Below are 20,360 nucleotides of genomic sequence, written 5' to 3'. Positions count from 1 at the left end.
GAAACCATGAAGCCAAAGAGTCAAGGATTGATGGAAGAGCCACAAGATGGGGGTACATTCCCCATCTTGGCGATGAGGCGACACAAAGTCCAGCGAGATGCGGGCGCCTGAGCCAACTTGACGCTACCTTGGCACTGGCATCATCTTGATTGAGTTTCATTGTATATATGTATATTATATATATATTTATATATGTGTGTGTGTGTGTGTGTGTGTGTGTGTGTGTGCGTGTGTATGTGTGTGGTTTGTTTGTTTTTTGTGATTTTTTTTTTTTTTAGCACACGGTCCCGTTCTCGGGTCTGGATTTAGGGCAGTTGGTCCTCGGGACAGGTTGGACAGAGGGGGCCAAGGTACAGAAGAATCCCGAGATCAGCGTGAGGCCCAGGCCCCCCCATGCACAGAACATGGACCATCCATAGCCATGACTGATGTCATCTGGGAGTCCATACAGGTAGCGAGGGTAGCGGGACAGCTCAAAGTTGATCCCGGCCACACAGGTACACAGTGAAATAATGCAGAAGGTTCCTGGAGAAGAGGGAGAAAAGACGGGATGGGGAAATGGAGAGGGGAAGGGGTAGAGGAATGGGAGAGAGAGAGAGAGAGAGAAAGAAGTTAGGATTACACTTTCAATTTCTTGGCCCAAAGAAATGAGGGGATCCGAACAAGAGCAGGCCATTACCAAGGCGATCATTTAGAAATACTCATGGTGTCAGGAGGAGTATTAAAGAATCACCCATTCCTTACTCTCCAATAATTGCCCACTCTTGGACAAATACCAGAAATCTCTTCCTGGGAAAAAACACTCTAAATACGTATCATATTAGTGTTTTATGTAGAACAGAGGGGCACAGAACATTCAGTTGATTTTTCAAAAAGCAATTACAACCTGTTGTCTTTCTTGGGAAATAGTGAAAGCATCCCATTGGGTATTTCTTATTTTGGGGGGGGGGTCTAGTCATGGGGCCTGAACTCTGGGCCTGGGCACTGTCCCTCAACTCTTCAGCTCAAGGCTAGTGCTCTACCACTTGAGCCACAGTGCTACTTCCGGCTTTTTTCTTTTTGCGTATGTAGTGCTGAGGAATCGAACCCAGGGCCTCTGGGTTCTTCTTTAATGATAAAAATATTCTCCCCCCGCCGGGCGCTGGTGGCTCACGCCTGTAATCCTAACTACTCAGGAGGCTGAGATCTGAGGATCGCGGTTCAAAGCCAGCCCGGGCAGGAGAGACCGTGAGACTCTTATCTCCAATAAACCACCAGAAAACCGGAAGTGGCGCTGTAGCTCAAGTGGTAGAGCGCTCACCTTGAGCTGAAGAGCTGAGGGACAGCACCCAGGCCCAGAGTTCAAGCCCCACGACCGACAAAAAAAAAAAAAAAAAAAAAAATTCTCCCCCCCCAACTACATACATAAAATATTTTATAACATTAGGCCTTTCTTCAATCAATCCACAAACAACTCTACCCACTAGAAAAACAAATGCCCTCCTAGTTTAGTGTCTTTACTTTCCAACTCCTAGAAAATCGTTTCCCAATTTCAATAGGATGATATTTCCCCAAAGGTTCTCCAAGGAGTACTAATTCTCTGAGGCACACTGTTACCAGGTAGGGGATAAAGTCAAAAACATTTGGAATCCTGCACATGCCTTTTTTCCTTTGTAATCCATGTATGTGTATGTGAATGTGTCAAATCGACTTCTGTAATAAGCTTATTTGATCAAGGGACCTCCCATTAAAAAATATTACTCATATTAGCCTCCAGTGAAAAGATCATTTGAAGAGGCAGAAGGGGATAAAATGATTTAGAGTTATAATCCTATTTTTAACCAGTGCAAATATTTGATCTACCTTGAATGAATTGAAGAGCCTTGTCAGCATTTTCTCTCCTTTTCCTCAGATGACCACTGGTACTGTGCACAGTGGACTAGGCTGGATTAATGAAAGGGCAAAGAGTGGCATATTTGCTAAGGGAAAGGAGTATAATTAGTATGACGTGCACTTTTCCATTTATTATAAAAATTCTTGCTTCATGACAGCAAAGTTTCTTTAAGATAGAGTCTTATGTCTAGCAGAAGTCTCCAACAAGGGAAATGCGTGGAGTAATGAGAGTCAAGAGTTTGTGATCATTAAAAGTCATAGTTACTATATTCCTACTAAAGTGGTATGTGCTGGGTTCTATGCTAAGTACTTAACATACATGGACTGTTTCATTCTTAGGACAGCTCTGTGAGGCATATTGCATTATTATCTTCATTTTTCTCCATGAAGGTATTGGACCCAGAGAGGTTAAGATCACACATCCAGGAACTAGAAAAGCCAGGCTGCAGTCTTTGGCAGTTGTATCCACAATGCTACGTAAGACTCGCATTAGGCTGGTGGTCCCTTCATGAGCCCCTCAACCTCCCATTGTGCTTTTCTATGTCAGTCATTCTGGGTTAGGTTGTTCATAGTGGTGGAAGATTTGTGGAAGCAGATGACTGGGACCCGTTCCAGTTCCAATTTGTGGTTCACAGGTCTTGGGGCTTCACACATTGTTGGTGATGTTGATGCAGCTGGCCGGGAACCACCCTCAGAAACTGCTGGATGTGCACAAAAGTTTTATCGAAGAAAGAGGAAATTTAATCGGCCAAAGTCCAGATCACAGGAAAAACTACTAATAAATACTGACATGAAAAGTACTCAACTTTACTCATAATCCAAGAACAGAAAATTAAGGCATGGTTGACAAAGCATAATCTGACCAATTAGCAAACTTTTAATTTGCTTTATTCGTCTTGCCATTAAAAAAATGATTATCTCTTTAAAGAATTCCTCTGTCAATATCCCCATAGGTAGAAAACCTTTTATGGCTTTCTCATTTAAGACAGTGTGTGTGTGTGTGTGTGTGTGTGTGTGTGTGTGTGTGTGTGTGTGTGTGTGTGTGAGAACCTGGAGTTTAAAACCAGGGTGACACACTTGCTAGGCGGGCCCACTATTGCTTGAGCCATGCCTCCAGTCCTTTTTGCTCTGATTTTTTTTTTTTGAGATAGGGTAGACCACAATCCTCCTATTTATGCTTCTTTCAGTAGCTAGCATGCCAGGCATGAGCCACTATGCTCAACAATTGGTTGAGATTGGGGTCTCATGAACTTTTTTTGCCTAAGAAAGAAGCAGGTCTCCGTTGACAATAGGATATTGTAAGCAATAAGCAGAAGGGAGTCCCACTAGAGAGTGCCCTATTGTCTTAGAGCTCCATGCCCGAGATAAGATGACATCTACAGACCCATTATTGCATTTACCAGTTGTGAGACACTTCCTTGCGGCCAGAAGCAAGCTTCCATCACTTACAGAACTTCCAACATCCGTTGGAACACGAACCACTGTAACAGATCATTGGTGTCCTGCCTTCTCTTCTCGCTCCATATTAGCTACTGAGATTTAAAAAAAATTATCCAGATTATGATTCTAGTCTGTTTAAAACCCTCTGATAGCTTCCAATAATAGCATCCAAACTTCTACATCCTCTTGGCCTTCCCTGAGAATATTCTGCTTATTGAACTAAATTTCTTAACATTGACTCCCATGGTTCCTATGCTCTAGCCACACTAGAGACTAGAATGTTTTACAAACTAGCACACGTTGCAGAGCCTTTGCCCTTGCTGTTCCCTTGACTAGAATAGCCTTGTCATTCCTCTCAGATCCCAAATCCAATGCTGTCCTTGGAGGGACCCTCCCTGGCTTTTTCTGAAATAGCACCTGCCCCAGTAGTTTTTCAATCAAGAAGATGTCATAACAAACGCCATTGGGAAAGGAGGACGGAAGGGAGAGAGTCCCAGCTGTCTCTCTTCTCTTTGAGCAGAATTGACTTGATTTGATCTATTTCCAGGGGAAATTTCATTGGATTCTTACAACGTCAACATCTTTGAAAAACACTTGCCTTGCCCCTTTGCAGAGAAAAATTAAGGTCTGTCATTGCAGAAACTACCCTTTGGGCCACAAAGTCCAGGGTGTCTGTTCTAGTAGGGAACAGTCCATGCCTTTGGCAGAAGACTGAGACAACTCATCCATGCTGGTCCTGCAAGGGGCTTCAGACTCCTCAGCCCAGTCCTCCAGGCAGACAGCCACAGCCAGTCGGTCGCAGCTGGATGGAATGAGAAATAAAAACTAATTTCCCTCCCTGTGTCAGGACTCTTGCTGGCTCAGGCTCAGATATCTTAAGTCCAGTTAGAAGCAGATAAGGAACCACCTAAGTAGCTGCAGGCTGAGAACTTTCACTAAGAAGACCTGTTGGCATACAAGCAGTGGTACTTTGTAGCAGACTCTTCAATACCTGGTGTCGCTGTTGTAAACACCTGTTGGCAGAAAGCCATGGCTCATGGGTACAATGAGCTATATGTTAAGTGTTGCCTTCTCATAGGTCAAATGCAGCGTCTGCCTCCTTTGATGACCATCTAACCTGCAGCTTTTTCACGACTCACCGAGTGATGTCACCTAGCACCCTGAGCTGGGCACTCTTGTCCCTGGGTCGTCTGGTTGGAAGAGGGGAGGGATTCTCTAGAGGTCCAGGATCGTTGTTCCCCTCCAGCTCCCTCTAGAGTGTGAGAGGAAACTCTCCATGCCCAGACTCCCAACTCCTGTTCCAACTCCAAAGACAGCTTCCTCCACCTCCTTCACTCTGCTGCCATCTCTAATTAATGTTCCTCCGGATGCCAAATACTAGAATGGAGTTTCTCACTAGTGTTAGTTTCTTGGCTGTTGGACAGCCTCCTCCTGCTTAGATATCTCCTTGGTTTCCAAGTCACCCTGAAATCAGGCTTCATGACATCTCCTTGGCTGTTTCCTCTTCTCAGCTGCCATTTGTCATTTCAGACTAGCAGGTCTCTGGCTGTCCTAACATGCTGTGTCAGGTCACACACTCTCTGGTAATGGCCCAAGTATCACCAGCACATGATTGATACATGAGAGCAATTCCTTCTTTTCAAACCCCAGTCCAGGCATAAGGCATGTCCAAATGTTCCCCACTACCCCACGCTACAATTTGCATGCGCTGTCCAAAAGTTCACATGCTGAAACCATAATCCCAAGATTCCTATGGGAGTGTATTTGAAGGTGGTCCATGGGAGGGTAATTAGGTAATTAGTAGATGAGGTCCTGAGGATGAGGTGCCCACGCTGGCATTAGTGGTTTTGTAAGATGAGGAAGAGAAGTCTGAGCCAGACCCTTTCTCTAACTATCTGAGCAAGTACCACTGCTCTTACGACATCTCAACCTCCAGAGCCATGAGGCAAATAAACGCCTATACTTTCTAAGTTACCCAGCCTTGGGTGCTGCCGCATGTCTGTATCCACTCCGAGGTGTATTATTATGAATTTCTGTTATTCTGCAAACATCATAAAATTGTACGATACTCCTCCAGAGACAGTAATCTTCCACCTAAGTAATGATTTTTCTGGCTTCATTATATATACGGCCTGCCATTGACCAAAAAAAAAGTCATTATGAAAAAACATGACTATATTTTTATAGCAATAGAAAATGGACTAAGATACTCCACTGGCCAAAAACAATTCTTTAACTTCCTGACTTCTTTTGCTTCTTCTAAGCCTCACTTCCATGGTGGGGAGCTCAACCATCCTGATAGGCTGGGATTGGGGGCGGGTAAGTATCTAGAATTGGGACTTTCAGTCCTAGCCTGGGGAAGTCCTGGTTTCCCCCAGGCGGGCTGTGCATTGTGGGACCCACCTTACACTGGGCATGCTTGCTAGACAGGACAGCAGGGAGTGCGTGGAGGGGGCTCTGTTGTGAGCAGGAGAAATGATCATACTTTAGCTAGTGGAAACACAGGAACTTGGGTCCACGAAATAGTTTACTGATGTTAAAAAATACCAGCCTAGGATAGCATTGTTTGGGGGAAGCTTTTGTCATCTTGAAATGTCACCAGGGAGCACTTCATCAATATCCCAAGAAGACCTCAACCTCGTACCACCTTAAAGGTTAATATCCAGGAAACTTCTATTTTCTTTTCCTTTTCTTCTTCCTCCCTCCCTCCTTCCTTCCCTCCCTCTCTCTCTTCCTTCCTTCCTTCCTTTCCTCCTTCCTTTATATGCATGTCAGTACTAGGGCTTGAACTCAAGGCCTCTTACTCTTGTTAAGTTTTATTTTTTTTGTTCAAGGCAGGTACTCTACCACTTAAGCCATAGCTCTACTTCTGGCTTTTTGCTGGTTAACTGCAGATAAGAGTCTCTTGGATTTTTCTGCCCTGATTGGCTTCACATTGAGATCCTCAGGTCTCACCTCCTGCGACCTGAAGATCTCAGAGCTAGAACTGCAGGCATGAGCCACAGCACCCAGTGACTAGGACATTTTTAAGCTGATATTCAGAGTTATAATATTAACGTCTTGCTCAACCTACTTCTAAGTACTAATTGCAGGTGCCTAAGACAGACAAGATGGTACCTCCTGTGTGGTTGTTGCCAGATTAGCCTACACAACCCGGGGAGGGTAGAACATGTGTTTCCACACCCCTTAGGGATCCTCAGAGAAGCGATGGCAGTAATGCCAAGCAATGGACCCCGTGGAGAAATAGCATCCAAATGTAGGCCTCAGGCTAGGTGACAGAATGCTCTTACTAATTCAAGAAGCCATCTCCTAGGAAACCAAGGCCCTTGCGAGGGTTCTCGCGAGGAACCAGAGCAGTTACATATTATGTGCACAACCATTTCCCCAAATATCTATTCTTTATGTGACCAAGATGCGCCCACAACTTTTCACTGGTGTATAATTTCTCCAGCTTTCTAGAGCTAGAAATCCATCTGCGTGACATTTTCTGCTCTCAGGAATGAGACATGACGTCTATGTGGTCCCAACCTTGGGCCTGTTCCCTTGTCACCACGTGAAGACAGGGTCTCTTTTCTAACCGGTGGCCCCACACGTGGTTGCCGAGATGGACGTGCAGAAATGTCCACGTCGACAAGCACGCCAAGGATGTCTGAGAAGCAGCTAAGTTCTCGCTCAGCTTCTCCCCCCTTCAGACCTGAGCCAGCCATTCAAACCAGAAAGCAGCAAATCAGCACACAGAAAAGGAATCCCTTCTTCTTCCACAGTGCTGCATTCATCTTGGAAGCTGATGCACACTAAATCCTTTCTTTGCTTAGATTAAATGCCCCAGCAGCATTCAGCTCTTGAGAGCACTTTATAGTTATGTTCAGGCCTGCATGGAATATAAATTACTGTTGATTATACACCATTGCATCATCAGCTGTCAACAGGCAGGTCACGGGGCTTTATATCAAAGGTGCCGTCGGGACCTCACTGAGAGGAGGCAGGGGATGGTGGGGATGCTGGGGAAGAGAATGCACTCCAAGCACTGGGGGCTGGGAGGAGGGTAGAATCACCCAGCATTCTGCAAACTATGCAAATGCTCTAGGCTGAGACTCTGCCAGGAGCAGAACACAGAGGCCCCACATCCAAAGGCAGGAGAAATTTTGTGCTTTCCAGACAACATCTTTACCCCACAACGCTGTTCTATACCCCAGCAAGTTTATGCCACAGTCATGCAACAGCCTCAAATGAAGACGCTGAAAGGACTGGTCTGTACAGGTTGGCATTGATTCTAAAAAGAACACAGCTATCAGTCTATCAATGTAAGTATTTTGGTTATGATATTATACTACTGTTTTTTCCAAATGCTACCTTTGTGGCAAGTGGTAAAAGTATTTTAGGGATATGCTTGTATTATTTCTTTAGACTATCTGTAAATATAATATAATTTAAACCTAAAAAGAGAGAATACAGTTGGCCTTTTGCATCTGTGAGTTACACACACACACACACACACACACACACACACACACACACAGAGATTTAACCAAGCCTGAATCAAAATCTTTTTGTTGTATGAGCCTGTCTGAGCCAGAGTTGAGTCCAGCAGTGCCCTGTCCAGGTCTGAAGTGGTCAGTCTACTTAGACACCAAATTTGGCTTCAAGATCAGCTTCTATATGGATGCTATTATGCAAAGACTAAAACTAAAACACTTCCATGTTAACTTGATTCTTTAAAAGAATATACTCTGTCCTCTGCTCCCTTCTAAAAGAACTGATCAATTTTCATCAATAAAAATATTTTTACTTAAAGAAAGAGATCTGGTCTGTACTGAACATGTTCATAGTTCCCCCCTGTGAGCATTTACTAAAGAATATAGCACAACATTTATTTATATAACATTTAGGTTGTATCAAATACTACAAATAATAGAGATGATTTAAAGTAGGTGAAATGATGTGCATTTTATACAAGAGACCTGAACACTGGCAGATTTCGGTACACATGAATCACCAATCCAATCCCCTTAGATACCAAGTTAGAACGACGTATCCAGGTTCCTGTCCTAAAATCTGTAGTCTTAAACCTGTGCCCCTGAGAAATTCAGATGTTGAATCTCTGTCCTTAGGACTTTCAACTGTGACTGTATTTGGAGAGCAGGGCCTTTGAAGAAGTACTTAAGTGAACATAAGACCATTAGGGTAGACCCCTAAAACCCAACCTGACTAGTGTCCTTGTAAGAGGAGATTAGGACATCACAAGAGACTCCAAGAGTCTGCACACACAAGGACAGCCAGGTGATGAAGTATGGGAGGGAGGCCATCTGTGAGTGAAGGAAAGTGGCTTTTGAGAAAACCACACTACTGGCACCTTAATCTAGAACATACAGGCTCCACAACAATTAGAAACTCAATTTTACCCAGTCTGTGGTTATTTTGTTACAGTAGTTTTGGAAAACTAATACAACAGGTGAGGGCATAATAATTTGCTTAACAATGTTACTTGACAACACATAATAAAATATCTCTTTCCAGACTTGACCTGGCACCTAGAAAACGCAACTAAGCATAACCCAGTAGCTTGTTCTTTCTATCTATCTATCTGTCTGTCTGTCTGTCTGTCTGTCTGTCTGTCTGTCTGTCTGTCTGTCTGTCTGTCTGTGTCTGTCTGTCTTTTTTTGTGCCAGTCCTGGGGCTTGAACTCTGGCCCAGCGTGCTATTCCTGAGCTTTTGTGTCCATGGCTTGTACTCTACCACTTGAGTTACAGCTCCACTTTTGACTTTGTTTTTTGGTGTTTAATTGGAGATAAATCTCATGGACTTGCCTGCCTGGGCTGGCTTCCAAGTGTTATCTTCAGCTTTCAGCCTCCTGAGTAGCTAGGATTATAAGTCTGAGCCACTGGCACCTGACTGCTATATTTATTTAATATGGCTAGCTATGTTTAGATGCCTCTCTTACAAGCTTCTAGGTGGTGGTGTTTCCTTTTGTATTAACAAGAGCAATGAGTCGTTACATCTATATCATTTGAAGAAATAAGATTTCTAGGTTATGGGGCTGTTAGGTGAAATATGGCCTTTAAATCAAGAAGGAAATGAAGCAGGTAGTAGGCCTAGTCTCTGCCATTCTCCTGTTCTTATAAATTGTAATGCAGTGGCTGAAGTGTTTGTGAACCTGTGGTTGTGTGTGTGTGCGTGCGCGCACGCGCATGGGTGTGTACATATGCACACTCCCACACCCTGCCTGTATGCCCTCACTTTATGTTTCAATGGGTGCCTTGGATTTCAGGAAGCCTTTTTAGTTTCACAGAAATTCGGCATCTGAATAGTACCCTCCCTCCAGGATTATTTTGAAGAGCGATAATGATACATATGAAAAGGCTGCAAGAAGTTAAAATTGATTTCTATATGTAAAGGTATAATATTAGAAATGGAAAGCTTTAAGTGAGGTTGAAGACAAATTGTTCTTTAAAGACAAGAAGAAAATGTGGCTGCAGTTTCCGCACCCAGCAGCCAGTCCATTCTCCCTGGCCTCATCCCAGGGCAAATGCCACCGAGGGAACGGAGGCTCTAGAACAAGTACTCCCTTGGAATCCTTCCTTCTTTGGACTTGATTGGAGCCAAAACTGTGCAACTTGGAGGGAATCTCAGAATCCACTTGAGAGACAGATCCTTCTTGGAAATGAACCTGTGTTGGAGCTCTGAGAGCCTCCAATGGTGTCCCATGGTACCACGTGGTTTGTGAAGCCATTTACCATGGCTGGGGCTCCACCAGGAAGGGTCCTAAGAGGTAGCTGGGGAATCACTACACAATGTGAGTTGAAGGGCTGTTCAAAGAATCGCATTGTCTTACTTTTGATTTATTCTAATTTTTGACTTTCTTACTTTTCCCACATATCAAAAGTAACTGGGGAAAAAGTGTCAATTTAAGGATGTATATAAGGCTTGGTCATATGCTAACATTGTCCTTATTCCATGCTCCTACCCCTTCCAACCAAGACAGCTACCACTAACAGTCATACTGTTTCTCGTGTGTGTGTGTGTGTGTGTGTGTGTGTGTTTGTGTTTAATAGGGGTTTTCTCCTACAAAATCATACTAGCTGTTCTGCACCATGCTTTGATCACAAATTTGGCTTTTGAAAACAACGCTGTCCATATATAAAATCCTAATAATAAAGCATATGGCATGAGTCTATGTGCCAAACTTACTATACCTACATTGAGTATCTATATTACTCCAGCTTTTCAGGATTATAAAGAATTGAGCAATGGACAGCAAAGTTAGGGGCTTTTAGAAGTGTGTCTGCAAAAGAGCTCACTATGGTTCCTGGATAGTTACCCTGCACTTATTTATTCAATGACTGTGAAAGGTGCATGTTCATTATTTTAACCAACAAAGGATACTCTCCTTTTTCTTTTTTTGAGTATAACATCATTACTAGTCATTCTCAAGTATTAATAATTAATTCAAGAATAGCCACTAAAGTCAAGCCTCAATTTCTGTGTCTTCTGTGTCTCTTGGAGATGTGATAACACACACAGAATTGAAATTATAGCTTGATATAGGTATAATAGTATATAGATATATGTACAAGCATATACATTTATAGATGCCGCAAATAATCATAAAATTCAAAAACCAATCTCAGGTTAAATACTTTGCTGATCGTCTCACAGCATTTGACAGCAAAGATTTGATTTTGCTGTAACTGATTTTGCCTGAAATTATTTGAGTGCAGAAACATCTGAGAGGTATCCATTCTACTTTCTTCCAGATTCATTACTAAAAAAGAAAGAAAGGAAAGGAAAGGAAGAAAGGAAGAATGAAGAAAGAGAGAGAAAGAAAGAATGAATGAGAGAGAGAGTGAGAGAGAGAGAGAGAGAGCACAGAAAGAAATCTCCAGGGGAAGCAGCCATTGGAAACACTGGCCCACTTCTGTCTGCCCACCTGACTCTAGACACTTCATGCTGTGTAGAGGAAGAAGATCTGCTGGGAACTTTTCCCACAGAGTGGGGAGGAGAGTTTTGGAAAGGATGCAAATTAAGAGTGTAGCACCACATGTTTTTCACTGTGAATTTTTGCAGCTTCTTATCCATCTGGGCCTTGGTTCAGAGCTGAGAGTCAGTGGGATCCAACTGGCTTCTTAACTAAACTGAGAGTGGCATCTACAGCTGTGCAGAAAGGAACATTCTCAAACTGTGATTAGTGAGCTTCCAAGAGTAAAGCCACTCTGAGCATGCCATCTTCCTGCCCCAGGTTCTTTTCTCTTCTTGCTTGACGACAGAGACAGTCGAAGAACCTCAAGGGCAGAGGGCAATCTTGTCTCAGTCTCTTGCTGGGGAGCGATGCTGGAAACAATACAGTCTCCTGCAGAACTTTCCTGGCACTGCTTCTTCCTAGGTACCACTCAAGGTTTTGGCCAAGTCACATGACCTCCCCTCACCCCCCAGGGCTAGCATGAAGCTCCCTCTGTACAAACAGATCTGTCATTACATGTGCATCCTGTCTTGGTGATTATAAGCCCCAGAGGTCCACTGTCAGCCTACACCAGCTTCCTGGATGGAAGGACAGCTATAACATGGAGGGATTTGGTTTAGTGGAGAGCAGAGGAGAGGGAAAAACCACTTCCTCTCTCAGGGGCATGGTCCCTTTGACCATAAAACACAAGAGTAGCACCAGATCTCTCAGTTCCTTCCTTTCCATCTAAGTGACTTGGAAACTCCAGGTACTCGGGTCCAAAAGTACTGTCTCTGATTCACACAAGGACTGGATTCCACTAACTTTGTCTAACAGGAACGATCCGGGGGAAAGGCACCGCCTCCTATGCCCTTTGACATGCACAGAAGGAGAAGTGGATGAGATCACTGGATACCATCACTCTACACCAATGTGCACATGAGGCTCCGCTCCAAATTGCCTTGATTTTAAACGTGGAGGGATGGGGGGCCCAGCTGTTTAAGTGTCTGGCAGAAATTGGCTCCTAAAAGCAATCTTCCTGGCTTCTGCCCTATCTGATCTAAGCCAATGCCATGTTAATTAGAAGAGGAAGAAGCTGGGGTGGTAGCCAGGAGAGCAGGCCAGCTTGCAGCCTGGTTTGGTTTATGTTTCCATCTGCTTGGCCTTGGCCTTTCTTTGGGAAGAAAATCTATACTCCAGTGATTTCAATGAGGTGACTCCTCATTGCTGGGTCGCTGAGCACATATATAGCTCTGATATAGACAAAACTTTCCTATGTACTTTTTTATGACAGGCAGGGCTCTAAGTGCTTTGCAAATAGCTCTTCTGATTCTCCACACAACTGTACAGAGGTTTAGAGGAGGCCTTGAGGCACAGAGAGATTCAGTTAACTGCCCGGAGTCACACAGATGAAAGAATTAGGACTCAAACACATAGTTCAGCTCTTTGTTATGCTGTCTCGTGTGATAGATATTTCACGGGCAGTGTACTGCCTCTCCAGTTAGACTGAAGCCCATGTCAGAAGGGAAGAACTCTTTTTCCCCCCAAATAAGACCCTACATGCAGTGATGTGTAAGGAAGATTTATTGGCTAGCTGGTGAGATAGGAAAAGAGGCCCTAACATTATCAGGCGCCCTTTAGACTCGTGACCTATTAATAACATCTCACTGGCAACTTCTTCACTGAACCCGGGACTCTTAACACAACTGTCCCTAACTTCACTCACTGGGGGAGGAGTGACTCCTCTGCAGGGACCTGAAGTTCCCACAAGGAGTAGCATGCAGAAGTCAAAGAAAGGGAATCAAGGGCAGGATAACACATCTTTCTGAGTGAGAATCTTTGTTGCTTCCCAATAGGCTAGACACTAAATCCAGTAGGCAGAATTGACAGGTAGGCAGAAGAAAACCTAGAAGAGCTGGAGGTCACTCCCTCAAAGGTAAACCCTTGTCACAGGGTCTCCCCCTTTCAGCCACCCAACTCCTAGATTTGCTACCAGCCATTCTAGATCCACCTTCCCTTTGGGGATCTGAGGAATGATACATGGTCACTCTTCTGCCCCACCCACTTCTGAATTCACACTCTAATAAGAAAAGCTCCAGAAGAGCGGCAGTCTGGGAGCCAAATGGGCGTGGCATCTGTGGTTCATTCCTGGGAGGGTCTATGTGGCATCTGTAGTTTATTTCTGGTGGGGCTGGTGTGGCATCTGTGGATCTTCTCAGGCTTCTATTTTCGGAGGATTTGCGTGAGAGAACATTGGGGGCTGTGGAGGACTACTCTCACTTGGAGCTATCACCTCATACTAGAGGGCCAGAAAAGGAAAATTAGCCTCCTGAAGCCGGCCTGGGTCTTAGGCCTGGACTCCAGGCTGCTGACCACACTGAGGAGTGAGCAGGAGGAGAAGGCCTGTGTGGTGCCAGACCCCACCAACTCAGTTTCTCCCAAGCGCAGCAGTCAGAAAAGGAAGTCACTTCTCCCTTGGGAAGGAGGGCCTTAGAAGTAGCTAGTTCGTACCCTTTAAGGAGACAGAAAGAAAAGGAGGGCCTTAATTTGAGCACAGAGATGAGAGCTCAGCTGACTCCAGTCTGAGCCACTCTAGCCCAGGAGCCAAAAAGAGGCTGTGACCCAGAGGCTTCTGGGAACTGTGATTAGCTGACCATGTTAAGAGCACTGAACCACAGAGTGCATTTCAATAAATTAACTTATATTTTTAAGCCAAATGTAGCTGGGAGAAATGCCTAGGTTTTGTTAGCACAGCCATGGGAGGACACGGCTATTGGCATTGTTTCCTGCCCAGAATCCACATGGGGGGTCAAATATCCTCCTAGATTTACAGCTTAACTTCATATAAAGCTGATTAAGCATTTTTTGGGATAAAAGGGAATTTTTGCTTCCTTCACCACAGAGTTTAGTTACACCAATATAGATATGTATGTGTGTGTGTATATATATATATATACACACATACATATCTATATATACAAAAATGGAAATGTATTAATGACACATGAAACCTTAAACTAGACTGAACAAATAAAGACTTGGCATATTGCTTCTGAAAGTTGTCAGCTCCAGGACCAGGAACAGTTTCACTTAATAGACGGACATTAAAAGTCCTTTGTGAGACAGTGATAAGAACAGGAAGAAGTTCCTCAGATTTTTCTCCTTCAGCCTCTATCTTTTGGACTCCTGTGAGGCTGTCTCTGACTCTTTTAAGGTCTTCTTAAGGTCCTCCTAGCATTGCTACAGCCCTAGACACCTGCCACTCTCCTGATCTGAGCGCCTCTCTGCCTGTACCCTTGCCTGGATGGCCCTTAAGGACAGGGACCATATATGTTTTCAGCTATGTGTCCTCAGGACTAGCAGCACAATGCTTAGCACAGAGTAGGTGCCCAATGAATACTTACTGGGTTGAATTTACATGGCAAATTAGATAATTAAGAAATAAAATAGAGTTGTGCCCAAATATCCAGAAGAGTGTTAGAAGAAGTCACTGAGTTTCATTTTTTTTCACTTTAGCACAAAGAACCCACAATCAGGCCAAAGCTACCAGAAATCATATCAGAGTATAAAACAAAGATGACAAAAATCACAACTGGAGTAGCCAAAAAGAAGAGGACACCTTGCTACCACAGAGGTTTGGACAACAAAGGAAAGAAAGGAAATGACAAGGGATATTCTCTCCGAGATGCGCACTATGAGCTGATTGCCATGAAAATGGTACAAAGGTTGAGTTCAGAGGAAGCATCTGGATTTAGTGAAGATGGGTCAAAAATGTTTCTGGGAGATGCTGACTGTAAGTTGAGTCTTGAGGAAAGCTCGGGTGAAACGCAGAAAAAGGTAATAAGGAGCAGGTAGTAAGGAGATGGCTGTGGAGGTCTGGGATGTGTGCTGAAGCACACAACACCGGATTGTAGCTGACGTGGAACTGCAGGCAGAGAATGTTAGAATTTTACTCTATAAACATCAGGAAGCCACAGAATTTTTTTTCATCAAGTAATGACATGGTAATTAGTATATTTGAGAAAAGCAGTATGTTCTCAAGGATGAATTTAGGGAAAAGTAGGGAAATGAACATTTATGAAATTCTTGTTCCTGGCTAAATGCTTTTGCTACATATTATCTCATTTCAGCCGCACACAACCCTACAGGGCAGACATCACTATCTCAATTTTACAGATGAGAAAATGCAGGCTCAGATCTTGGCAACCAACTGGCAGGACAGAGATTTCCACCAAAGGCTAAATGGCTCCCAAGATACCACGGTAGTAATCAGGGTCCAGATGGAGCTCAAGGAATGGAAGCAAATGAATGGGCCACTAGGAACATTACAAAGGAAACATTGACAGATGTTGACAACGGATGCAAAGGTGGTGGTGAAGATGAGGAGGTGAAAGCAACTCAAAGGACAGGCCTGTCTTCAACAAAAGAAGCGTGAGTTTCCTTAAGGGCAGGGACATGATAGGAGCTGGCATTAACTGGGTGCCTTTAAAGGGTCTGACATGTAGCATGTGTTTGATGAGGGCAAAGCCTATGTGGTAATATGTGTAGACAAGACCAGCTGAAGGCATGTTTGAAATTCCAGAGATAAGAGATGTCCAGGAAGCAATTAAAAACACGAGGCCACAACTACTCAAAGATTTAAAAAAAAAAAAAAGCATTAGAAATAAATAAAAATAGAAATAGAACGCTGGAGCTCAGAACAGACTATTCTATTCACATGTTCTCACTGAGATAACTGTCACTCTGAGGTGGGCTATTATTGATAAGGGAGCATGTTTATAGAACAAAAGAAAAAAAGAAGCAAAAGCTCAAATTTAAAGGTACAGCGAAGAACAAAGAAAACAGAAAACACAGAGAAATGCAGCGGAGGCAGGGTGGGGGAGGGGGGAGGAGGAGGAACCTAACTGTATTGTCAGGAGACAAGAGTTTCAAGGAAGACAGCTATAGGTAAACTCTAGGAAGGTCAAGAAGGAAAGGCTCATGGGAAGATGACCGGTAGAGCAGTCAGAAGTAAGCACATCTTCAAAGAAAGTAGTTTTACTGACACGGTGAGAACACAAAACAGCCTCCAAGAGGTGAAGTGAGTTGCTAGTTGAACTACAAAAGTAATAAGTAAGGATTATCCATGAGCCCGAGCTTTGCCTTTTGTCTTCCAACATATGAAAAGATAAGGCTCTCAGCCAAAGAGACTCATTTTTTCTACTTCTCTAAGACATCTCCCATGAGCAGAATTAGCTTCCATCTTTCTGCCACCCCCTAAAACAACACCCTTTGTTTTCCATGATGAGGTGGTCTGTATGGGGTCATTGCTACTACTCTATCGTGTCAGCTGTTTGGATGTCAAGAAGCTAATGGACTAGCTGGGGATTAGTGCTGCATGCAAATGAGAAACATAGATATCAACATGAAGTAGATCTGAGTTTGAATTGAATACTAAGAAACTAACTGTGCTTTGGGGCAGAACATTTGAACTCTGTTATCAAGTAGCAGGAACTGCAAAGAAGGGAAACTCATTGACCAACTAAGCACTTCCATAAAAGTGTATGAAGGTCCCACTATGACTAACTTAGTTTCCTACCTACAAAGGGAGTGTGGCACTACTGATCTTGTCTGGCTGATTTTGCCTATATCCCACCACCTGACCTTAACCTCTTTATCTCATCCAGACCTCCATCATTCCTCCGCCCCCCCCCCCCCCCGCCCCCATTTCTACCTCAGGAGAAAGGAAATCCCTCTTCACTGAAACCCATTCTAATCTCTTTGGTGTTTCCTGAGAGAAGCTTTCCACTGTAATGAGAAGGGTCTCTGTTTACTTCAGAAACCCAGCACTTTTCTTTGATTTATGACTTCTTTCAGGGGCCAGAGTTGGCCCAAGAAGTTCTCTTTCTCTAAGACTTGCACATCTCTGTAAGAACTTCCCAGCAGAGCCATGGGAGGGAGGCTTTTAAAGTTGCTTAAGAAATTGCCAGAGTTTCCATGGTAACCAGTCCCTGTGGAGTCGCCATCATATTCTGGGACTTTCTGTTTCCACTGAAGGGTGGTAAAGCAACCTGTTCTTTTTCAACAAACACCCAGCAGTGGATGTCTTTCAGCTACCCTTTCCTCCTTCCCTGCCTGCCATTCTCCATCCACCCTTGGCTATGGAGGGTCCATTGTGGGAAAATAAGGAACCCCAATTCGACGCAGGCCCAGGAAACACAGAGGCTTGCTAGTGCTGAGAGAGGGAACTCAAGATAGCTAGGAGCCCAATCTATAACATCTTTACTCAGTCATTCAGACTGTGTTGGTATAGGCTGGCTGGTCAGGAGAACACCAGCCAGGAAGAAATCCTCTGTCCCATACAATAGAGAACCAAACTCATGCCTACACCTCACCAACTACAGGAACATGACTTTGCTATTTCACATTGAGGACCATCTGGACCAAGACAATTGTTTGATTATTCACTTTGGGAACTTCCCAAAGATTCATCCATTGAGCCAGCAAAAATATCCACTGATAGTGTCCATCCTACAGTCCTTTGAATCCTTCACCTTTACATCCTCACCTAGCTGTTACTATCCACCCTGACCATACCCGGTCATCCTTATCCAACTCTGACATCATTATTCTCACATAGCCTTAACCAAGTACTCATTCTGAAATGATGGCCTTAAACCAGACTTCCAATTCTCCATACATTCTAGTCTTACCTCTTTGCCTGCTGACATCCGAGCAAACATTTTCAAGGTGGTACTTTCCCTGTCACACAGGCAATAAATTGTGTCTTTCTCATCTTGAGGATTTGTGTTCATGACATCTGGGGATCAGGTTTGACCATAAAGAAAGGGGCTAACAAGTTGTTTTTTTTTTGTTTTTTTTTTTTACAATTATTGATTCATCAGGACAATAGAGTTAAGTTAGGTAGAAGGGGAACTTCAAGCAGAACAGAGAACTGATCTCATTTCTCAAGGTCTTCTGGAGGCCCTGGAGTGAAAGACTGCAGGGTTCTGAGGTCGGGCTGTTTGAGTGCATCGAGCAATGCTGGAAGCTGCACTGGTTTTCAGAACCTACAGCCTACGCAACTGCCTCCTTCTACAATGTTCTCCCAGTGTGATCTTCAAGTTCTTAATTGAACAGGAGACACTGGATTTTCAGTTTATACTGGCTCATCAAATTATGTAGCTGATCTTGGAAGAGTACAAAGCACTGGAAAACCATCTGGGGTATATCATAGCACCCTAAACCTGACCTGACTATCCTATGCATGGATTCTATGTCCTATACCAGTGGCCCCAGAAATGGTAGCCTGTAGAGGCTCCAAGAGTGCCACCCTCCAGAAGGTAACTAGGGACATTGAAAAAGTGACACAATACTGAATGTCACCCAGTGGACAGCCCCATGTATTTTGGAATACACGAAGGGGAGTGACAACACTTCAGTCAAACCTCTGACCACAGTCACCAAGATCTTTATGATCTAGACACCACTTTGGAATCACCTCCATCTCATTCTGACCCTATCACAAGCTCTTGCTTGACTTCTCCAGACCAAAGAGATTCATTGTCATCCTAAGTCCTTGCACATCCCTTCCTCCTCCTCCTCCTCCTCCTCCTCCTCCTCCTCCTCCTCCTCCTCCTCCTCCTCCTCTTCCTCCTCCTCCTCCTCCTTCTCCTTCTTCTTTTTCTCTGAGACTTTATCCTATGACCCACCATATCCCAAGTAAATAGTGAATCATCATTGAATGAATGAGGCACTGACTGAATGAGGAAATAGGGCAGTGATTAGCCAGAGACACATTTATTTTTGTGAGGATTTCTTAGGCCTCTGGCAGGCCTACAGGGAGCCTGCATCGAGTGAGTCTGCTCAGACTCACAGTGGAGTGTTACTGAAGGCAGATATTTTTTTAAAAGCTATAAATGATATAATAATATCTAAAATATACAAAGACCAATGCTAGACATTGTTGTACATTATTCACATGACTTAACCCTGTCATTCTCACAGCTGTGCTTCAGCCGAATACCATCATTAGCCCTTTTTAATGGATAAGTAAATTGGAGAAAAGCATGAGAGGCAGATAAAGAACTTTCCAATGTCATGTGGCTACTCCAAGGCCCCCTGATCCTGGATTAGATCTCTACAGTAGAAGCATAAATTCCTTTTTTTTTAACTGGGCGATTCTTCCTGAATAAACACCCTCACCCCCAGTTAGGCAGCAGGAACGGGAACGGGAGGATGCTTATGGGCTCACTTTCTACTCAGGCACCAACCACCCTCCTTTCGATCTCCTTCCTGGGTCTGTTCTTTCTCAGTATTTTATCTGGGAAGTCAAGGACAAATATCTTCCTGCCCAGGTGAATATGTGGCACTGTGGCTTTGTGGACAGGTCAGAGGCCATGCGGACCTGGCCTTCACTGACTAGATTTGAGTTTGCAGGGCCAAGGCTGATCACTGCTTGCTTCTGAAGACTACATCTCTCCCAGGGGTGATCCCATTGGTGATGAGGGTGTAACCCCTTTATGGCATTTCCAAGTGAAGATAAAGCCCCATTGCGTGAATTGCCCTGGTCTTGGCTCGATGTTAGTCAACTTGGATTTTATTTCCTACTGCTCTCAATGATGGTACCAAGGCTTGAACTCGGCCTCACAGTCTCATTCAGCTTTTTTCCCTCTGCTTTTTTGCTCACCGCTGGTAATCTATTGCATGAGCCACACCTCTACTTCTGCTGATTAATTGGGAATAAGAGTCACATAGGTTTCTCTGCCTAGGCAGACTCTACACCTTGATTCTCAGATCTCTGCCTCAGTAGCTAAGATTGTAGGTGTCTAGCTCCAAATGACTTTTACCATCATGAGTTACCTGCCCAGGATTTGTTTTGAATATAATTAGCAAATGCTAATAAATGTTCAAATATTCAGCTTTCAAGGGACAAGGCATGATTCAGTGTATAAAGTACTTTGTATATCTCTGTTTAAGATTTTGCAAGACTGCAGGATAAAAAGTTTAGGGAAGAATTGTGATGCTCTAGTAAAGTCTTACATTGATCTATAAAAACAGATAAGCAGGATAGATGGCCTGTATGTCAGAGTCACCCTTGACTGGATGTAATAGATTATGGAAGCTTCTCTGA

At 43.9% G+C, this 20,360-nt stretch overlaps 1 protein-coding gene across 1 annotated transcript in view; it reads right to left on the bottom strand.

The window, feature by feature from the left end:
* Nucleotides 1-274: 274 nt before the first annotated feature.
* The window catches only part of Tmem178b (transmembrane protein 178B), a 371,577-nt gene continuing 351,491 nt past the window's right edge, over nt 275-20,360 (bottom strand). Inside the window, exon 4 of the mRNA XM_042677240.1 lies at nt 275-525. Coding sequence (XP_042533174.1) covers nt 275-525 — 251 coding nt within the window. The remainder of the gene's footprint in view (nt 526-20,360) is intronic.

The sequence above is a fragment of the Dipodomys spectabilis genome, unplaced genomic scaffold (genome assembly GCF_019054845.1).
Source record: "Dipodomys spectabilis isolate Male_0828 unplaced genomic scaffold, ASM1905484v1 ptg000034l, whole genome shotgun sequence".
Classification (NCBI taxonomy): Eukaryota; Metazoa; Chordata; class Mammalia; order Rodentia; family Heteromyidae; genus Dipodomys; species Dipodomys spectabilis.
Note: the sequence above shows the minus strand (reverse complement) of the source record. Positions and strands in the feature narration are given on the sequence as shown.